This window comes from Chionomys nivalis, chromosome 21, assembly GCF_950005125.1.
Source record: "Chionomys nivalis chromosome 21, mChiNiv1.1, whole genome shotgun sequence".
NCBI classification, from domain to species: Eukaryota; Metazoa; Chordata; class Mammalia; order Rodentia; family Cricetidae; genus Chionomys; species Chionomys nivalis.
The window spans coordinates 37,299,645-37,319,458 of NC_080106.1; the positions used below are offsets into that span (position 1 = coordinate 37,299,645).

A 19,814-nucleotide genomic window follows, 5' to 3' on the forward strand; every position below is an offset into this window, starting at 1 on the left:
TCAGTGACCTTACAGAATTAACAAAGGCTTGTAGACCCACCTCTCAGTGATGGGAAATTCATTTGCGGTACTAAAGGCTCGTGGACCCACCGCTTGGTGATGGGGAACTCACCCTCAGTACTGAAGGCTCGTGGACCCACCCCTTGGTGATGGGGAACTCACCTTCAGTACTGAAGGCTCGTGGACCCACCCCTTGGTGATGGGGAACTCACCCTCTGTACTGAAGGTTCATGGACCCACCCCTTGGTGATGGGGATCTCACCCTCAATACTGAAGGCTCACAGACCCACCCCTTGGTGATGGGGATCTCACCCTCGGTAGGAGGTCACATGGTCGTGATAGTTTTCCTTCCTGTCATTTGCTTCCTGGTAGCTTTCACCCACAAGTCTATAACTATTCTCAGAGAATACCCAGAACAATGTTCTAACTCTTCCTGGACCAGCCAGCTTTTCATCTCTTGCTCCTTCTCAACCCTCTCTATTTCTATGCTGTCCAACTCCTTTACCTTCTGACCCACTGCAGCTTGGGCACAGTCCCCACATTCTGACCCAGTACCATACATTCGGGGACTTGCCCTGGACTGTGTATATGTACAGATAAGCGAAGACAGCTACACTGGGCAGCCCAGCGCTTTTGTTCACTGTGTGAAATAGTTCATTCTGATTGCCAACTTCATTAGGCTGAGAAATATTTAAGAGATAAAGCCCACCTCTGCAGGTGTCGGTGAGAGTGCTTCCAGCAACAATCAGATGGCTTGAAGGGTATGACCTCACCAATAAATAATTGTCTTGATGGATTCATAATATGGCATTGATGGGAGGTGGTGAAATACAAGTATGGCCCATGGAAGAAGTAGGCACCTGGGGTATGTCCTTGGGGCGGTATATTGGGTCTCTTCCTACATCCTGCCTCCACTTGCTGATCAGCTGGTGAGGGACAGTTGTATATATTCTGTCAAGTGTGTTTTAAATAAACAGTGATTTGCCAGTAGCCAAGCAGGACGTATAGGCGGGACAATCAGACAGGAAGTAGAGGCTGGTCAATGAGAACAGGAGAATTCTGGGAAGAGGAAAGCCCATTCCTCTGCAGTCCTGCCCCAGACACAGAAGAAGAAAGATGTGACTGCCTCACTGAAAAAGGTACCGGGTCATGTGGCTAACACAGGTAAGAATAATGGGCTAATATAAGTTATAAGAGTTAATAAGAAGCCTGAGCTAATGGGCCAATCAGTTTATAACTAATGTAGACCTCTGTGTGATTTTCTTTGAGACATAATGACTGTGGGAACTGGCCAGGACAGACACCTCAGACAACAATCAGCCATGGAGTGACCAACTGTTCTTTCCCACAAGTTCCTGCCACCACAATGTTCCGCGCAACCTTCGAGGCTGAACAGTAATGGGCTAAACCCTCTGGAACCATAAGCCAAAATAAACATAACTTCCCTAAAGCTGTCTGTATCATGTATTTTAGTACTGGCAACAAAAGTTAACCAATACATTAGATTAGGTATGGACTGAGGTGTGGCCGTATGAAAACACAGCTCTGGGCATAGTTTAGGGCACTGCCATTGGGCAACAAACAAATCTGGAAACATCCAAAGTGCACACAACAGGAGACTGTCAAGTAGATGTGCTAAAACCATCCAACCAGTGGGAGGCTGTGCCATGAGGTCATACCATCTGAAAGATGCCCATACTACGTTGTGAAGCAAGAGGAGGTGCCGGGCTTCCAGAACAGCTTGCTTTCTATGAGAGTGTTTCAGTTCCTGATACAATCCCTGGCCCAGACAGGTGTCTTTAAAAAAAAAAAAAACTTTAAATGGGACATGAATGTCCAGATGGGTCAGGTGAGACCTCAAGCAGAAGGGAGCTCCACGGGTTTAAGGCCTCATTTTGTGTATACTCTGTTGTTGCTAACCCAGCTGGAAAGGGCGCTGACTTTGACTGAGCAGTCTTCTTCCTGGCTCACACTGTTATGGGCTGCCAGAGCCATGGGTTGAAACATCTGGGCCCTGTAGCTACTCTCTTCCTGCATCTTGCATTCTACAATCCCCAGTTTTTGACGACTGACCCCTCCCTTGGAAGTACATCATTAGTCATGTCCATTTTGTCCCTGGTATTCTTGAAAAGCACAGCATATTTGTGAAGGCAGCCCAGTCCTGCGCACCCCCGAGGACCAGAAGGCTCAGGTCCTCGGTTCAAGGCACAGCCATCTCCCTACCCATTGTACCATGAATTTCCTACTTACCAGGTGAGGAGGTGAACACAGAGGCTGCTCCAAAGCAGCCTAGCACCACCCACGCTCACCCCAGCCCACCCTTCCATGCAGAGCCAAGGCTGCCTGTAGGCTCTTCAAGTGAAGCGTTTGCCTGCCCTGACATCTTTGAAAGTCACACATTCATTCCCGGGGGGCCCTCCTTCTTGGAACCGAACCAACCCCAGGAACTTCAGAGAGGTGTTGCTCTTGAGTCCCTGGGCCAGCGCCTGGGCTCCAGCAGCCGTGATGTGATTGTTGCCCACCCTGAAAGGAAGACACAGAAATTCAAAGAAAGTACAGCACGCTGGTCCCCAGCCTCTCCTGGGGTGTGGCAGTGACATGCTCTCCTGCAGAGCCTACTGACATCATGGCTCCCGCCATGGTTCCTGCCCACTCGGACTTGGTTTTTCCAAGTCCTGGGCAGGAGTCACAGCAGAATGCTGTTCTGGAAACTGGTTTCCCCAGGAATTGTCTTCCTAGTTTCAGCTGTCCTCAGCCTACACCCTAGGACACCCCTCCCCCATGACTTCAAACCCACTGTCACCACGGGGTGCTACTGGCCTATTCTGAAAGGGCTGGGAAGAAGAGGAATCTGAAGGTTCTCTGATAACACCAAGGATACTGCAGGAGGGAAGAAAGCAGGGCCAAAGAGGTGTCAGGAATCAGCAAGGCAAGACTCCCAAAAGGCTCTGGCATAACAGAATCTACCTCACCACCACCACCAGTCCAGAGTTGCCACCCAAGACAAGCTTTCTAGAATAATTACAATACATTTCATCTTTTCAAGGCACTTCAAGCCACTGTGGCTCACTACAGATATGACCATCTCATTCCAAAAAGTATGTGTACCAAGAAAACAACCCAAGACCTCTGCTGGACAGATTAGGCTTGAGAGCACCCCAGTGGCTTCCTCAACTCCCTCAGAGCTGCTCTGAAATGCAGAATACCTCCTCCCATCCATCTCCTTCAAGCAGGGTCAGTCCCCAGCCTCCCTAGCTCCCTCCCCGTTTTCCCACCCGTGGGCATTTTCTGCTCATATATTCCCTTCTTTGAGGACTGAACTAACATAAGGACGCACAAGCTGGAAGCTTACATAATTTACCCACGATCCTTCAGTCTCCGAGCTTACTATATAAAGCATGTACTGTACCAGCTCTTTGTGTGTGTTAACTCTATCGTGACGGTCTTTCAGATGGCTCTCGGTACAATCCTCGTTTTAAGGAAAGGCGAGGACAAAAGCATTCATTATCTGACCCAAGGTCTGCAGCAATGCAGCGAATAAGCATTCAAATCTCTGGGTTTCTAGAGCTGAACAAGGGGCAGCTTGTTTTCATGTCTGAGGTAAGCTCAATGACCAAATCTTAAAATGGCATCCCTCATCCCCAAAGAAGTCAGAAAATAATAATAATAATAATAATAATAATAATAATAATAATAATAGATGGTGCTCGCTTTGCTGTTGCTTCACAAATTATAAGAGGCATTAGGACACAGAGAGAGAGAGAGAGAGAGAGAGAGGCACTAGGGACTTGGGGCATATTTGTTGATCTCTAATAGGAACATCAGGTGGCATTTCAAATCTTGCCTAATGAGTGCTGAGGAAGGTTTGGGGCACAACCCAGCAACTGGGTACCACGGCTGTGGTAGCAAGCACAGGTTTGGTGTGCATCAGAAAGAACTTGCAATCTTCACAGACACTGTGGGTAAAGGCCTAGAAACTCTCCACCCTGGGGACCAAACAGACCATGGCATCTGAGAAACAAGCTCAAAGTGAGACCCTTCCCTGGATGCAGTTCAGGGTCACTGGCCACTGTGGGTCACACCATGGTCCAGCCCGGATCACCTGAACTCTGCTGTAAGGAGCATCAGAGCCAGAGAGTAAGGGGAAGCAGCGCTCACCTCAGTGACAAGAAGTTCTGTCTGTGTGCGAGGAGCTTGGCCATGGAGTAGGCAGAGCCATCCGTGAGCTTGTTGTTGAAGAGACTGCTGGGTTCGGGGAAGATGGGAACAAATCACATGACCAGCAAGCTAACCAAGGTGTCTTCCTCTCTTCCCAGGAGCCACCCTGCCTCCTCCAGCCAGGCCACACCTGGCCCACCCATCACCCACTCATAGCTGCTTCAGTGGCCATGCCCAGCCCAACTCACGCGAGCTTCTGCAGCTGCTCACAGTGAAGAGCATACTCGATCAGTGTGCAGAGACCTCGGTCTGAGATGTTGTTATCTCGCAAACTGAAAAAGACATCATTGGTTCAGTTAAAAGTGGAGCTGATGGGAGAAACCCCCAAAGAGACATTCATCTCACAAATGACAGCCTCACTGTGCTTCTGGGAACAGGAAGGACAGAGCATGGCCCATGCCCCTCCCTCCCAAATCCCTGGCTAGGGGAGCTGATGGTAGGGGACAGTCCAAGAGGTGGGGACTTTGAGGGCTGACTAAAGAACACTGGGGTCTTTGAGAGGCCATGGCATTAATTCCAGTGCACATCTTTGCAGGACAGTGACCACGACGATCACCCCACATAAGGCTGTTAGGTGAAAAGGAGTCAACCTGTGGGAGAAGCAGCCAGAACAGGACATAACCACCTAGGAAGCGGATGGCGATACCAGGTAGGTAGACACAGTGGCTCAAACCTTGGAAATATTCCTGGGTTTGTGAGCACTGCTCACCTCCCTATGCCCATCAAAGCCCCTGCACGTTGGCAAGCCTCTCCAGCTCCTTTAGGACCCTGGATCACAAGGGCATCTGAAAGTTTCCCTGAAATGCAGCTTCTCAGGCCCCTACATGGAACTGGCAGCCCAGGAACCTGTGCTCGGTGAAATCAGACACCTGTGTATGTTAACAACCATGCCCACCATTCTTCACCTTCAGGCAAACTTAGGTGGTCCTGCCTGGATGGCTACAAGCTCAGGTGCTAGTCCCCCTCAGCGGGATATTCCGACCTTGACCAGCTGTTCACCAACTGTCCTGGTTTGCTTTCTATGGCTCTGATAAAACACCATGAACCAGAAACAACTTAATGGAAGCACTAATTTATTTTGCCTTATGGTTCTAGAAGGATAGGAATCTATCATGCCAGGCAGGCCCAGCATCGCATAGGCACGAAGGCCAGAGCATGAGAGCTAATATCGTCAATGGTAAGAACAAAGAGAGAGTGATCTCCAAGTGGCAAGAGTCTTTAAACTCTCAAAGGCCACCCTCAGTGACATGATCCCTGTCAGCAAGGCTGTACCTCCTAACTTCCCCAAACTTCACTGCTAAATGGGAACCAATCAGAATTGCTAGCTGCAGTTCCCTTCATCTGCAAAAAAAGAAATGACCACCCTCAGTAAACTGTGCCCATACAGCCTCCTGAGCACCATACCTGGCAAGAGCCACCTGGAATCACAAGCACACCCATGTGCCAGGCATTGTTCTATATACGCCCCAACAGTAACATTGCACTCATCCCAAGCCCATGCAGTAGATCATACTGTTATGTCCTCAACAGAGAGAACATGAGGCACAAATAAGTGACCTGACTTTGCTGAGGTTGCACAGTGCTTAGGGTTCCCCCAAGGCTTTTCTCAGGCTCTCAGAGAAATGGTTTTTGAGCTGCAGGCCGTATGACCTCTCAGTGAGTCCCACAGACAATTCTGAAGGTCCTGAGCAAGATTTAAGAGCTGAAATAGAACAGATTAAAGAAAGCAGAGTGAGGGGCTGCAGAGATGGATCGACACTTAAGAGTACTGGCTGCTCTTCCAGAGGATCGGGATTCAATTCCCAACACCCACATGGCAGCTCACAACTGTCTGTAACTCTAGTTGCAGGGACCCCAACACTTTCACACAGGCAAAAGCAACCAATGTACACAAAATAAAAATAAATTGTTTTTTTAAAAAGCAGAGTAAGTCAGAGCTAATAAGGGAAGTCGTTTCCCCAAGCTCTTGTTTCGGTTCTGTGTGCCTGTGCGTTCTCTCTGAGTGGAACAGAAAACCGAAACCATCAGCCTCGAGGCAGAGAGAGCAGAGTCTGCAGAAACCTGCACAGGAGCACTTTGCATGCAGGGTTTCTTAGAGACGAGGATTTCAGTTGGCATGGAAACCCTTCCAGTGAAGAAGATGCAGACTCACACTGGGGGAGAGAAAGAAGCCTGCCCCTTATTCCCTTCCACTTTCTTTCCTCCCTCTTTGTGGCTGTGTTATACACACACACACACACACACAAACACACAAAATGCCAACCACTTCTCAGTTGTACGTAGGTTAAGAACGGTAGAGCTTGGTCAAGGGCCTTAACTGCTGTGTGCAAATCCTCTTTCTCTTCCTAACGTAAATCCCCAAGGTGATTGACGCATAAAGTGAGGAGGTTCATTTGGACACGCACTTCGAAGATGTCAGTCCATTAGATGGCGTTATTGTTTTGGGGCCTGTGTCAAGGCATCGTATCATGACTGGAAGGTGAAGGAGGGAAAGAGCATACATCTCCAGCCAGGGAATAAAGGGTAAAGGAATGAACTGGACTCCTGTAACCCTACGAGGACGCACCTCGGATAACCTAGACGTCCCACAATGCCCCACTCCTTAAAGATTACACTTCCCAACACATGGATCCCCCAGAAGCATACATCCATACACGGCAAGAGCTCAAAGTAAAAGAAGCTGACTCCTGCAAATTCTCACAGCGCATCTGAGGATGCTTGTTACAGTTTTCCAGGCCCCAAGCCTACGCCTCCCAGATGGGAATTACTGTGGCCTGGGAATCTCCTATTCAACAAGTATCTTGTCATGATACAATAGCCTCCCAGACCCATCGGCATGCCACAGGACCACATGAATAACATGATCATTCTTAATAATGGAGAGAGGACCATTTACATATTCCGGAGATAGGGGCTGAGCTTGGTAGACTGTAACTCCAGTACCGAGAAGTGAGGGGCAAAAAGATCTTAGATTTGAGATCAGCCTGGATTGGCTGAGGCCTCATTAAAAAAAAAAAAAAAAATCCAGAGATGACTTGCTCTGAGGATTATCCAGGCCAGTGTCGCTAGTCTTCTGAGGTTTGTGGTTTAAAAGTATGGTCCCACTGTCAAGGAAGGTGCACACTCAGATTTCTACCAGAGCAGCTTCAGCACCCAGGTGTGCAAATTCCCAGTCAAGGAACCACGCTGCTCCCTTCCCGAGGAAATGGCACATGGTACAGGCCATGTTCACTCATTTTCCTGGTCAGAACCAAGCTCGTCTCTTAGCTCTTGATGCTGGGAAGCAGATACCCTAAGATGCATCAGGCAGCCTCAGCCTCCCTGCTACGCTCAGCCGGCAGAGACACAATACTAGAAAGGCAAAGGGGCAGAGAGAAGAGGCGGGGCTTTCTAACCTCAGATGCATCCCTTCCTAAAGACCCTCAGGTCTCCTCTCAGCCAGTAAATCCTCCCTTGCCTCAGGTCTTTCTCTAGCACATTTCCTAATTCCCATCCACAATTCTGCAGTTGCTTCCGTAGACTTTCTTCCTGCTTCCCAACTTAAGGGCAACATCTGTTTCCTCAAGACCCAGATGGAACTATTCATATTTCTAGCATATAGTTATTGTATACACTAGAGCAGTACATTAACTCCATATACTGTACATGTGTTATAAACATGCAACCATGGTCCCTGTGTAAGGGTTAGTCAAGTCCCCACAGTCTCACACCAGTGTCTGTATGTTGTGGCTTTGTCTCAGAGCAGATAAGCCATCCTAATACACACAGGAATCTTGCCTTTTGCTCAGTTCAACTAAGGTTATCTACGAGGAGCACCAACGCCCCAGGAGGCTGTTTCTAGATCTTAACTGTTACGTACAACTTCCTCTTTCTGATAGGCTCTTAAAAAAAAAATAGCAGGAGATCCCTCTCAAGACAAAGGACAAGAGAGCAGTCACGGTCACACTGGTTGGCAGGCCTGGGCAGATCCTCTGCCTTTGTCTGACCCCAGGCACAGAAAGACACCACACATTCAAGAGCACAGACGTTCCAAAGGGCAGAGCCTCATGCTTCAGCCGCGGAACAGAAAGCAACATGGGTAATGGAAAGTACTCCACCGCTTTCTCTCAAGACCTGAAATTCCCATCTTGGTGAGATTTTAAAGACTCTAATGGGGTTCAAATCCTTTCTGATTTGAAGTGGTCCCCAACAAAGACATAAAACTTTCCATGGGCCCTCAAGACTTTCCCAGTGCGTTAGAAGTGCACCCACGGACACGGACTAGGAAATTTGGAACCAGAAAGACTTGACTTGTGAAAGCCATACTTGTTTTCTCTATAATTTTCCTGGTCAGAACCATGCTCCTCTCTTAGCTCTTGATGCTGGGAAGCAGATACCCTAAGATGGCATCAGGCGGCAGCTGGCAGAGACACAATGCTAGAAAGGCAAAGGGGCAGAGAGAAGGGGGGGGGGCTTGACTTGGACGAGTTACTTGACTTCTGTGACCCTCAAGTAAAGGGTCATGGGGGTGCTAATAGCCCGGCGGAGCCCAGCACAGTTGTGGGAACAGATGAGGTGATTTCTGGAAAGTGTGGCACAGTGTTTAGCACAAAACTTCAAGTATGGCTGTGATGGACAGTCTTGATTGTCAACTTGACACACTTGGGGAAAGGGAACAACTGAGGAACCGCCTCCATAGATGGGCCTGTGGGCATGTGTATGGGTCATTGTCTTGATTACTCATTGACGTAGGTGGACCCAGCCCACTGTGGGTGATACCATTCCTAGGCAGGTGGGCCTGGGGTGTATAGAGAAGCTAGCTGAGCAAGCCAGAAGAAGCAAGCCACTAAGCTGCATTCCTCCATAGTTTCTTCCTCACCCACCTGCCCTGGCTCCATAGATGATGAAATAAACCCTTTCCTTCTTAAGTTGCTTTCGGTTAGAATATCATACCACAGCAACAGGAAGCAAGCTAGGGCAGTGGCTGTCATTATCTGTACTGAAACTAAGGGTCCAGAAGAGGAAAGGGTCTGGCTGGTGTACGAAGGGTGGCAGACCTGGGTTTGGACCCAGACCTCTGGATTTCAACTCTGTGTTAGACTTCTACATCTTAACTTGACAGTAGCATTTGCCACAGGTCCAACTAAGGGCAGGTTAGGTAACTAAGTCGCCATCTTTACTGAGGTATTCCTTACCTCAGTAAGCCTAGTCCTGCGGTTTACTTATGTTTGTGTCTCTAAATTCCTCTTACTGACTCTGTTACATGTTTGTTTTTGCAGTGCCATGCTTTTGGTAGGGCCCGCCAAAGCATCCACTTCACCCAGTTCCTGTTTAATATATGTGTGTGTGCATGCATGTGGCTTTTGAGTTAACTTTATGTATGAACATAAGTTAGCTTTAACTCCATGTGTATGTGTATAAAACTTAAATTCAACTATGTATATCTGCACATGTACTTACTGTTAAAAGATGTTTTCGAAGCTAGCCTACAGTCTTTCCTGTGAACTGTTCTCCACTATCGCCAGTTCTACCGCTTAAGCTTTTATTGCAGTTTTCTCTTCTTTGTCTCTCACCAGTATAAGTCTGACCTGTTACGTTAGAGACCAGTACAGTCAAGCTTGGACTCAGCTCTCCAGGAGGATCCTACACTGTAGTCAGAACTTATCTATACCCCACAAACAGCCCTCAAGTGCTCAGAGATCTAGGGAATACGGCATTTAAATATTTAATTATTAAAAGGCTTTCCATAATAAAGAGACAGGTTGGCTCCTAGCGGCAGCACTCTATTTCCTCCAAAGAAGACAGAAGACAAATGGGCACAGAACAACGTCCATCCGCAATTTGCATCAAGCACTGACCACTAGGGAAAAACTACCTTTCAACTAAACTCCTGAAGATCTCCAGACAGTGCATAAAGGAAAATTAGAATCGACGCTTCTCAGTGCAAGGTAGGTTTGTCTTCCTACAGATTTCTTAATCCACGGAATCTTCTAAAACCTGGCAGGCCCTGAGCTAAACAGCAGAAGGCAAACACAGTCTTGATGTCCCTGCCCTCAATGATCATGGAAGACGCTGAGGAATGGCTGTAGGTAGCCAATCGAGTAAGTTATCTGTCATTTTTTTAATCAATAACCCAAGTATTTTATCCTTCTCAAAGATCTCTGATGCAATTTGACAGCAGAGAAGTTTTGTCAGTTTAAAAGGACAACCTCACCAGACAAATTTCAGTACAACTTCTTAACATGTTCTAAATAAAAGGTGCTTTAAGATACACAAATGCAGGCTATTAAGGTGTGAGGACAAATGAAAGTTATCAAATTTCTCTCTCAAGCTGCCTGTTATAGCCTTAATCTATTAATCTAACTCTGGCAGAGCACTACTCTAAAAGATATTTTTCATCGTGCAAAAGCATCTGTCACAGTCATTTTGACATAAATATGCTGCTGTTTAAACAATGCATGTGTCTAAAATTTATGTTTTACAAACTCAAAAAATTCTTGTGAGTTCCAGGGAGTCAAACGGAAGGATTCGCCTTAAACAGGTCAGATACACCTCTCTCAAATCCTGAAATTTTTTTCTTCCTAAACCTAACCTTGTCCTCTGCTCTGCCAACACCTTTCCAGGTCCAAGAAACAGTGGACAGTTTCACATCATAAATCCTGGACAGGAGTGATGCAATGAGCTACCCCAGGATATAAACAGCACCCAGATTTCTCAGGCCCCCCCCTCCAGTAAGATTCAATGCCCACAGATAAGCAGGAAGCAGTCTTGAGAACCCGCTGTCCCAGTTCCCTTAACTTGCCATGCATCCCTAACTTCCAGCCTTTTTATTGTAAGAGAAAGGCGGGAATGTTGTAATCTGCTGGCGGGGCCTGTCACCTGGTTACCCTGTCCCTTTAAGAGACAAGCCCCGCCCACTCCCAATCTCCCCCTTCCGACCTCCTCTCCAGTGGGTTCTCTCTCTGTCCCTTCTAGAGAAGCAGTTTCTGCATCTCTCTCTTCTCCCTTTTTCCTCTTCTCCCCTTCCCCTCTCCCTCCATAACCCACTAAATAAACTCTATACCCAAGTTCTCTCTGCATGGCATATCTGTCGCTCACCCACCGAGGTCGGTCTCCTGGTCTCCTATCCGCAATGGGATGGGACCCACCTTGGCCTTGGGTCACCCAGTTTTATAAAATGATAACACTTGTCACACTCACTACAGCGCTGTGCAGACACCAAGGCAGGGCAGCAGCTGCTCCACGCCAACATCTCCAACAGAGTTGTGGTCCAGCTGCAGGGCCACAGGCCGCTGGAGGTGCCGCAGCACAAAGGCCAGGGCAGCACACTCTGCGGGGCCCACTCTGCAAAATGTTAACTTCAGGTGCCCAACGTCCAAGCGATGCACAGCCTCCTGTGCCAACTGCTCCTCCTGCATCTCATACAAGCACCGGATAAGCCAAATGAAGCCAGGCATGGCATGCATGCTTTTGGCCTCACCGGGCACAGCAGGTGGGATGTTGTGGAAGTGTTCCCGAAGGCTTTGGGCCAGACACGAGCGGGCACATGCGTGGCGCTGGAGTAGCACCCTCTTAGGGATCTGGCATGCGACCAGCAGGTCCCGATGCTCCTTGGACAACAGGCCCGCTAGGAAGGCTGCTGTGATCTGCAAGTTATGCGGCTCAGCTTTCTGTAGGAGAGCCACTTCGCTGCCCTTCTTGACTCTGGAGCCCTGGATACACAGAGTGGGCAGCAGCCTAACCAGCAGTGAGCTGCCCAGCCGGCCACAGCCGAAGAGGTGCCTGAGGGAGGCTGCTGCTGTGTCCACACTGACTGCCAGGTAGAACGCGGCGAAAAAGCACTGGAAGGTAATGTGCAGGAATTCCAGGGGTGCCTTGTTCCCGGGCACAACGCTTTGGGCACGTACCAGGAAGCCAAGAGCAATGTCCTCAGAGTTAACCTGTGCTGCCTGGAGCTGCTGGGCTGAGAACACATAGCAGCTCAGGGCCAGGCCCCGGAGAGCCAGGTGGCCAAGGTGCAGCAGGGTGGAAAGCCGGCTTTGAAGGAGCTGAGGTCCCAGACCGAGGGGGTAGGAATCTGGGGGGGAGGCATGCAGCAGGAAATGCTGTAGGATCAGGAGGTACATGTCTGTGCTGGTTGTTGGGAACTCCCCATTCTGCAGCAACAGTTCCTGGTGGCATCTGGACACCATCCATGAGAAGACGGGGAGGTGGCACAAACCGTGCAGGGCTGATGTGGCTTGGAGCAGGCGGATGAGGCGGTCTGCCACTCCGGGTTCCCGGTGGTGCTTCCTCAGGTATAGTTCGATGCCTTCTTCGGAGAAGCCCTTGAGGTGGCATTCGGTCCGGACGAACTTCCTGAGGAGCGCTGACACGGCATCTGGACGACTGGTCAGCACCTTGCAGGCGTTCTTCAACAGGTTCCCCTGAAGGAGGTTGAAGAGCAAGGTCTGGACTGAGGTGGGGTCAGTTGGGGAGCAGTGACGCTCCTGGTCGGTGAACCGGAACTTGAACTCATCCAAGCCGTCGAAGGTTAACAGGACACGGTCAGGATGGTCAAGGAGGAACTGGAAGACATCCTGCTGGGCAGCATCGGGCCAACAGCAGTGCTCAAAGAGCAGCGTCCTTAGAGACAGCGGCTTGGCCATGCACTGCAGCTGCCGGCAGCTGAACGGGAAAACGAAGAGAAACTGCTGGAAGTTCTGCCCTGTTGCCCACAACAAGTGCAGCCGCTGCAAAAGAGTGCTCTTGCCGCTGCCTGCTTCGCCCACCACCAGTACGGTGTCTGCATCCTTGTTCAGATGGTCATGGGTACCAAAGAGTTCCTCCAGGCCCAGGATGATGGGACTCTTCTGCAGGGCCCCAGCCATGCCCACCTCTGTCCGCAGCTCCAAGATGTTCTCTGTGTATATATCCTCCAGGCAAAGATTCTCCGACCCATCGTAAGTACTGAGGAAGCGAGACTGAGCTGACACCATGGTCCTCAACTTCGAGATGAACCTCTGGTGCTCAGCAGCTGGGGTACACAATAGGAAAATGAGGCTGGGATCATGGTCATAATGGGACCTACGCAGGGAGTCACCTACACTGGGGGTGTGATGCATGGCTCAGAGAGCTAGTGGGCACCTATCCTGCCTTGGCCACTTATAAGCTGTGGGCTTGGGGGGCAGCCACAGAAGCTTCCTAAGCCTGGATCTTCCCTGCAAATCAGGAAAATGTCAGAGAACGTTGACATGGGCAAACAGGGATGATGCATGCCACCTGGTTAAGTATAGCATCCAACACAAGACATTGGCGACTATCATACTAAATATGCACACCTGAACACGCCAGGGAAGGTGTGACTCGCAGGATCCACATCCTGTTTGTCTGTTCCTGTTGCGTGGCCTGAGCTACCATTCAGTCTCTGCTGCCAGTTTCTGAGGGAAAATAGGGGTCAGGGCTTAGCTGTCCAACTTACAAGGTCTGATACCTGGGCCCACCACCTGATTGGCAAGCTACTTGGCCTTGCTAGATCCAGTTTTTTTCTTACTGTGAAATGTCCCGGTGGGCTTATGTGGTTTGCATGTTTGGTCCCCAGCTGTCAGTACTGTTTTGGTAGGTGTGGAACACTTAGGACACAGGGCTAGCCGGCTGACACAGTCCCTTGGGGGTGGGACTCAAAGGTTACAACCTGGCCCACTTCCACTTGAGCTCTCTGCTTCCTGTCTGTGGCTGTAATGGAATCCGCCTCTCCTGTTACCACTCCTTGGGCCAAGCTGCACCCGCCACCTGTCCTCCCGGCCACAACAGACAGTCCTAAAGCGATGAGTTAATTCAGTGAGGTATTCCATACCACGACAAGAAAAGTGGCCACGGGCAGTGTCGGGATACGATCCCTTAAACCCACGTCTCTGTTACCTTATATGGCTAAGAGGACTGGCCAGAAGCAGAGGCAGACTCTGAGAACTCAGGGTCACTGGCGTCTGTGCCGAGTCATCAACAAGATCTATCCTTCCTTCCTGCCCCTTCTTCCTCCTGTCCCTCCGTACCCAGGGCCCTACTTCCTCCCGAGCTTAGTTCCCCTTTCAGGAAATAGGGAAGGGCTGATCAGAGGCCCAGACTGGCAGGACGTCATAGGACGTCATAGGACATCAGCATCTTCACCCACCATGGTCTCAATGGCCCTAGGAAAGCACCAGCTCATTTGTCCTTAACTCAGAAGCAAGCAGATTCTTGTCGGAAAGCTCTTAGCCCATAGAAGCACCTGCAGAGCCACGCAGGTGCCCCATGCTGACATCCCTTGTCTCTATTTTCTTCTTTGATACGGGCCTCACTATGGAGCCCAGACTAGCCTCAAACTAGCAATCTTTCTGCCTAAGCCTCCCTAGATCTGGGGTTAGAGGTTGGGCCTCCACTCCCAGTATTCAAAGCCTCTTGTTCCCCAAGGTGAGGATCCTTGTAGCTCTTTCTACTCTTCAGCTATATCAGGAGCACTGACCAGATACCAAAAGATACACAGCCTCCTTTCCAATTTCCTGACTGACAACGCCGGTCTCTATCTAGCATTATCAATATTACTAGAAGCTTAAAGCAAACCTAGGTCTGGCAAGATGGCCCAATGTGGGGCAAAAGCACTTGTCCCCAAGCCTGATGACCTAAGTTTGATCCCCAAAATCCACAGAGTGGAGGGAGACAGCCAAGCCCAGCAGGTTGTCTTCTAACCTCCACATGCAAGCCATGGGGCATTCACATGCATGTGTACACACACAGAGAGAGCGAGACAGAGAGACAGAGAGAGAGAGAGAGAGAGATAAAATAAGTAGATAAATAAAAGTGAAGTGAAAATAAGTAAGTTAAAGAATGTCTCTCGTTTTCGTTTTAAAGAAAATAAACACAATTTTTACTTTTTTTTCTTAAGACAGGTTCTCATGGCTTCCAACTTGTTTCCATAATGTAAGATGACCTTGAACTACTGATCGTTCTGCCTCTACACACAGGTGTCTGCAACCATATCCACCTGCTCAACTGTCGTCTTTAGAAGCATCTCATATCAGGAACTGTATAATGCCTCTATGGCCCACTATAATTGATGACATTGTCAACAATTGCTCACCAAGGGCCATACTGGCTACCATACAGCGATGCCCACCTCCTGCCCTTGTACGAAGTAGTCTACACCTGAGTACCAAGCACAGGTCCCCAGCCATCCTGCCCACAGGCTTTCTCCTGCACAGAGGGCAAGGCCAGAAGGCTAAGCCCATCTGTGAGCTCCAGGCACATAGTTCATGAACCTTCAGTCCACACTAGCTTTCTTCTCAGTTACATGGGAACAAGACTGGGAGACTACTGGGCTTGGATCCTCTCTGAAACTCATGCTTCCTTCTTCCAAGGAGGGGAGGTAGGGACACTACAATCAGCCCCACTTCCTGTTCCCCACCACTCAAGTCTCAGTTTTCCTTTCTGGAGAATGGGACATAGCAATATTCACGTCTCAGGACTGTGGGTAGATGGTAGAGAATGCCCCTAAGATGTGTGTCTCGGCCGTACCACCCAGGCCTCTTGCACTACTCAGCTGCTGAGCATCGACATGGGTGAGACTATATTCTCTAAATTTGCCTGGTGATGCGTTCCAGATCATGAGAAACTAGGTTTTGTGGATCAAGAGATCCCAGCCCTATCTCTGCCTGATATGGAATGCAGTTTAGACAGCAAGGTATACCCACAGCTAGCCCTCCACAAGCCATGGCTGCAGTGAGCACGGTAGTTCAGGGAGCAATGAAAGGGGGAGAGCCACTGTGCTGTCACGCTTTCAATCTCCCCTGCTGACCAGTGACTCGGGTAACCTCTAGGCTTCAAATGGAGGAACTGAGCCTGAGGGAATAACGCACCAATGCATGGGCGTTCACTGACGTGTGCTTTGCTCTTTAACCAGGAATCTCAGCTGACTTCCTTTTCTTTTCTGTTACCCTAAAGGGACAAATACATACCTTCGTAAGTCAGGGGCAGCGAAGGTAATTTCTTGATGTGCTGCAGAAGGAAGGCAGCCAGTCCATTTGCCTTCACTGTGGCAAGATCAAGCAGCCTTCTTGCCTAGAGACCAAGAAAAGGCCATTATCACTTTTTTCAAGAATACTGATGGAGGGGGAGGAGGAGAGTGGGAAGGTTTCTATTAAAAGTTAGACATCAGAAGACCTCCAAATGCTCTTAAATCCAAAACCTTTTGAGTGCCGACATGATGTCACAAATGGAAAATTGAAGCATTGTGGAAAGTGGCCTTCAGGCCACATCTCTATGAAATATAAATAACTTCTGTGCTTAGACATGGGTCAAACTGCCAACGTAGTCATTGTTTATGGAAATATTCTAAAATCCCAGAAATATCCGAAACACTTCTGGTATCAAGCATTTAAGATAAAAGAAACTTTACCAATAACACAATTTTATACACAGTCCTCTTCTATCATAATGAGAGCCCAGAAGAACAACTGCAGCACAGACTGTGTTTAGCAGACAAAGATATGTAGTCATGGTTGGTGAAACATGCACACAGGCAGCCTGGCTCCTTCCCAAAACCCACTAAAATAATGAAGAGCTAAAAACAAAATAAAACAAGACCAAATAAATAAATACATAAGCCCACCAACCTACAAAATCAGAAAATGATTCTGGATGCTGTAGAGCACTTGGAAGGCAGAGCCTCACCAAGTCCGGGGGCCTGAATGTTTGAGTTCTCTCTCTGCACAGAACCCACTCTTCCAACCTCAGCTGCTCCTGAGTTTGGGGCCTGCACACCCAACTGCCCATTTGCCTCCTCCACTTACATGTATCATAAGAGCACACATGCACTGGCACACACGCTAGGCATGTATGTCCGGACCACAGCCTTCCCCATCCCTGCTCAAGTCTCTGCCATCCTCCTAGCTTTCCAGCCCAATGTTTGAAGTCGCCTTGAAGACCCTTCTCTGACTTCCATCAGCACATCCTGCGACCTCCACCTTTCAAGGACCGGAATCAGGTCGTTCAACAGAAACAGCCCAAGGCATACCAGGAAGTTATGTGTGTGCAATGGAGCCTTTCGACACCCACATTCTTCAGTGACAGTAAGAACATTCAAGCTTAGCCACAGTTCATACTTAACTACAGCATCCAAGACATTGCCATTTCAACACATCATCAGTGTAAAAAATAGTAAAATGTGTTGCTTTCTTTTTTTTTTGGTTTTTCGAGACAGGATTTCTCTAGCTTTGGAGCCTGTCCTGGAACTCCCTTTGTAGCCCAGGCTGGCCTCAAACTCCCAGAGATCCGCCTGCCTCTGCCTCCCGAGTGCTGGGATTAAAGGCGTGCGCCACCACCGCCCGGCATAAATGTGTAGCCCAGGCTGGCCTCGAACTCGTGATCCTCCTGCCTCTGCCTCCTTCAGCAAATCCTACCGGCGTGCGCCACCACAACCGGCTGTTGCTTTCTTTTCTGTTACATCTTCCACAGCTGCAACATTTAGACTCATGGTGTGGCCCAGCTGTGTGGCAGTGCTCAGCAGCCACCCAGAAGCTGATGTCCCCAAGCTACTGAGCCCTGCACACATGGCCTTACTGCTGCCGTGCTCTGAGACATGCTGTGGCTCACCTGAGAACCGCATAGTTGCCTATGGCTGCTCTGCCCCTGCCTGCAGCCTATCCCCAGCACCACAGCCAGGGTTCAAATGAACACGTGCAAAATGAATGAATGCCAAGGTTCCCAGGCCTCTACAAACAGACCTTTACCCCAGATAGAAGGCTTTCTATTTGAGGAACTCGGTAAGCCCAGGAGGAAAGGTCTATGGATAGAAACTACCATTTCCTGACCGCCTATTGTAGAAGTCACAGCAGGGAGGTTTCACCTGCTTGCTCGGTGAGTTTCAAAAATCTGTCATTTTAATAAGAAGACAGTCAAGGTTTACCCATACCCAAAGAAAGTGTCAAATATGGGAGATCAGAGCCAAATTAGTGGGGAAGGGAAAGCAGCTCGAAGGTTCAAAGGTTTATGCAGGAAATGAACAATGTCACACACAGGTAGAGTAATTGCTTAGCCTTTGCAAAGCTCTGGGTTCCATCCCTAACACAGAAATGTGTGTAGCATGAATAAAAACAATCCCACCAACTATACAAACAAAAGACCCAATTATTAATATCATTACGTCTGTATAAAAGATTACATCCCTAAAACAAGAGTAAGACACTGTAATAAGGGAACAGTAAAAAAAAGCCCCACACATTGCATATAAGAAGATGGGAATTCGAGAGTCTGGAGTTGAAAGTACCATGCAGAAAACAGCACAGAGTTGGCTGTGGTGGCTCGTGCCTGTAATCCCAGTACTTGGGCCACTAAAGAATGAGGGAGGCTAAAGAATGAGGATTGCCCCAAATTTGAGGCCAACCTGTGCTACATAAGAGTTCCCGGCCGGGGCTGGAGAGATGGCTCAGAGGTTAAGAGCACTGGTTGCTCTTCCAGAGGTCCTGAGTTCAATTCCCAGCAACCACATGGTGGCTCACAACCATCTGTACTAAGATCTGGCTCCCTCCTCTGGCGTGCGGGCATACATCAAGGCAGAATGTCGTATACATAATAAATAAATAAATCTTTAAAAAAAAAAAAAAAAAAGAGTTCCCGGCCAGCCTGGGCTATAGTGTAAGATCCTTTCTCAAAAACAACAGAAAAAAAAAAACCCACAGCAATGAAAAACAGAAGAAACCTGGAGGATTCATCTAGAAATTCCAGCATTCAAGCAGCTGCAGTTGCATAAAAAGAAAAGCTCAGGCAAGGTGTCCCATCATGATCTCGACCTCTTTGTTCATATTCTCACTCCTCCCACTCTTCAACTGGACTTTGGGAGCTCAGCCCAGTGTTCCGCTGCAGGTCTCTGCCTCTGTGTCCATCAGCTGCTGGAAAAAGGTTCTATGATGATATTTAGGATATTCATCAGTCTGACTACAGGGCAAGGCCAGTTCTGACACCCTCTCCTCTGTTGCTTAGGGTCTTGGCTGGAGTCATCCTTGTGAATTCCTGGGAATTTCTCTAGCTCCAGGTTTCTTGCTACATCCATAATGGCTCCCTCAATCAAAATATCTCTTTCCTTGCTCTCATATCTCTGTCTTTCTTCCATCTCTACTATCCTGTTCCCTCAAGTTCTCCTTGTCCTTCCCCTTCTCCTCTCCTCTTCCCCTTCTGCCCTCTCTTCTCTCTTGACCCGCATGTTTCCAATTTTGTCAGGCGATCTTGTCTATTTCTCCTTTCCAGGTGGATCTACGTATGTTTTTCTTAGGGTTCACCTTGTTACTTAGCTTCTCTAGGATCATGAACTACAGGTTCATTATCCTTTGCTTTACAGCTAGTATCCACTTATGAGTGAGTACATACCATGTTCATCTTTCTAGGTCTAGGTTACCTCACTCAGGATGGTTTTTTATAGTTCCATTCATTTGTATGCAAATTTCAAGGTGTCATTGTTTTTTTGTTTTGTTTTTTTTTTGTTGTTGTTGTTGTTGTTGTTGTTTTTCCACTGAGTAGTACTCTAATGTGTAAATGTGTCACATTTTCTTTATCCATTCTTCGGTTGAGGGGCATCTAGGTTGTTTCCAGGTTCTGGCTATTACAAATAA

General features: G+C 48.5%; 1 protein-coding gene across 2 annotated transcripts in view; it reads right to left on the reverse strand.

The window, feature by feature from the left end:
- Nod2 (nucleotide binding oligomerization domain containing 2) overlaps positions 1-19,814 on the reverse strand; it is a 41,555-nt gene that overhangs the window by 11,150 nt on the left and 10,591 nt on the right. Inside the window, exons 3-7 of one of the 2 annotated variants that reach the window (XM_057754314.1) lie at positions 16,167-16,269; positions 11,398-13,213; positions 4,407-4,490; positions 4,159-4,242; positions 2,440-2,523 (exon numbers count right to left, since the gene is read on the reverse strand). In XM_057754314.1, the coding sequence (XP_057610297.1) occupies positions 2,440-2,523; positions 4,159-4,242; positions 4,407-4,490; positions 11,398-13,213; positions 16,167-16,269 (2,171 nt within the window). Of the gene's footprint in view, positions 1-2,439; positions 2,524-4,158; positions 4,246-4,406; positions 4,491-11,397; positions 13,214-16,166; positions 16,270-19,814 lie in introns of both variants that reach the window. The other variant, XM_057754313.1, reaches the window with a different exon arrangement.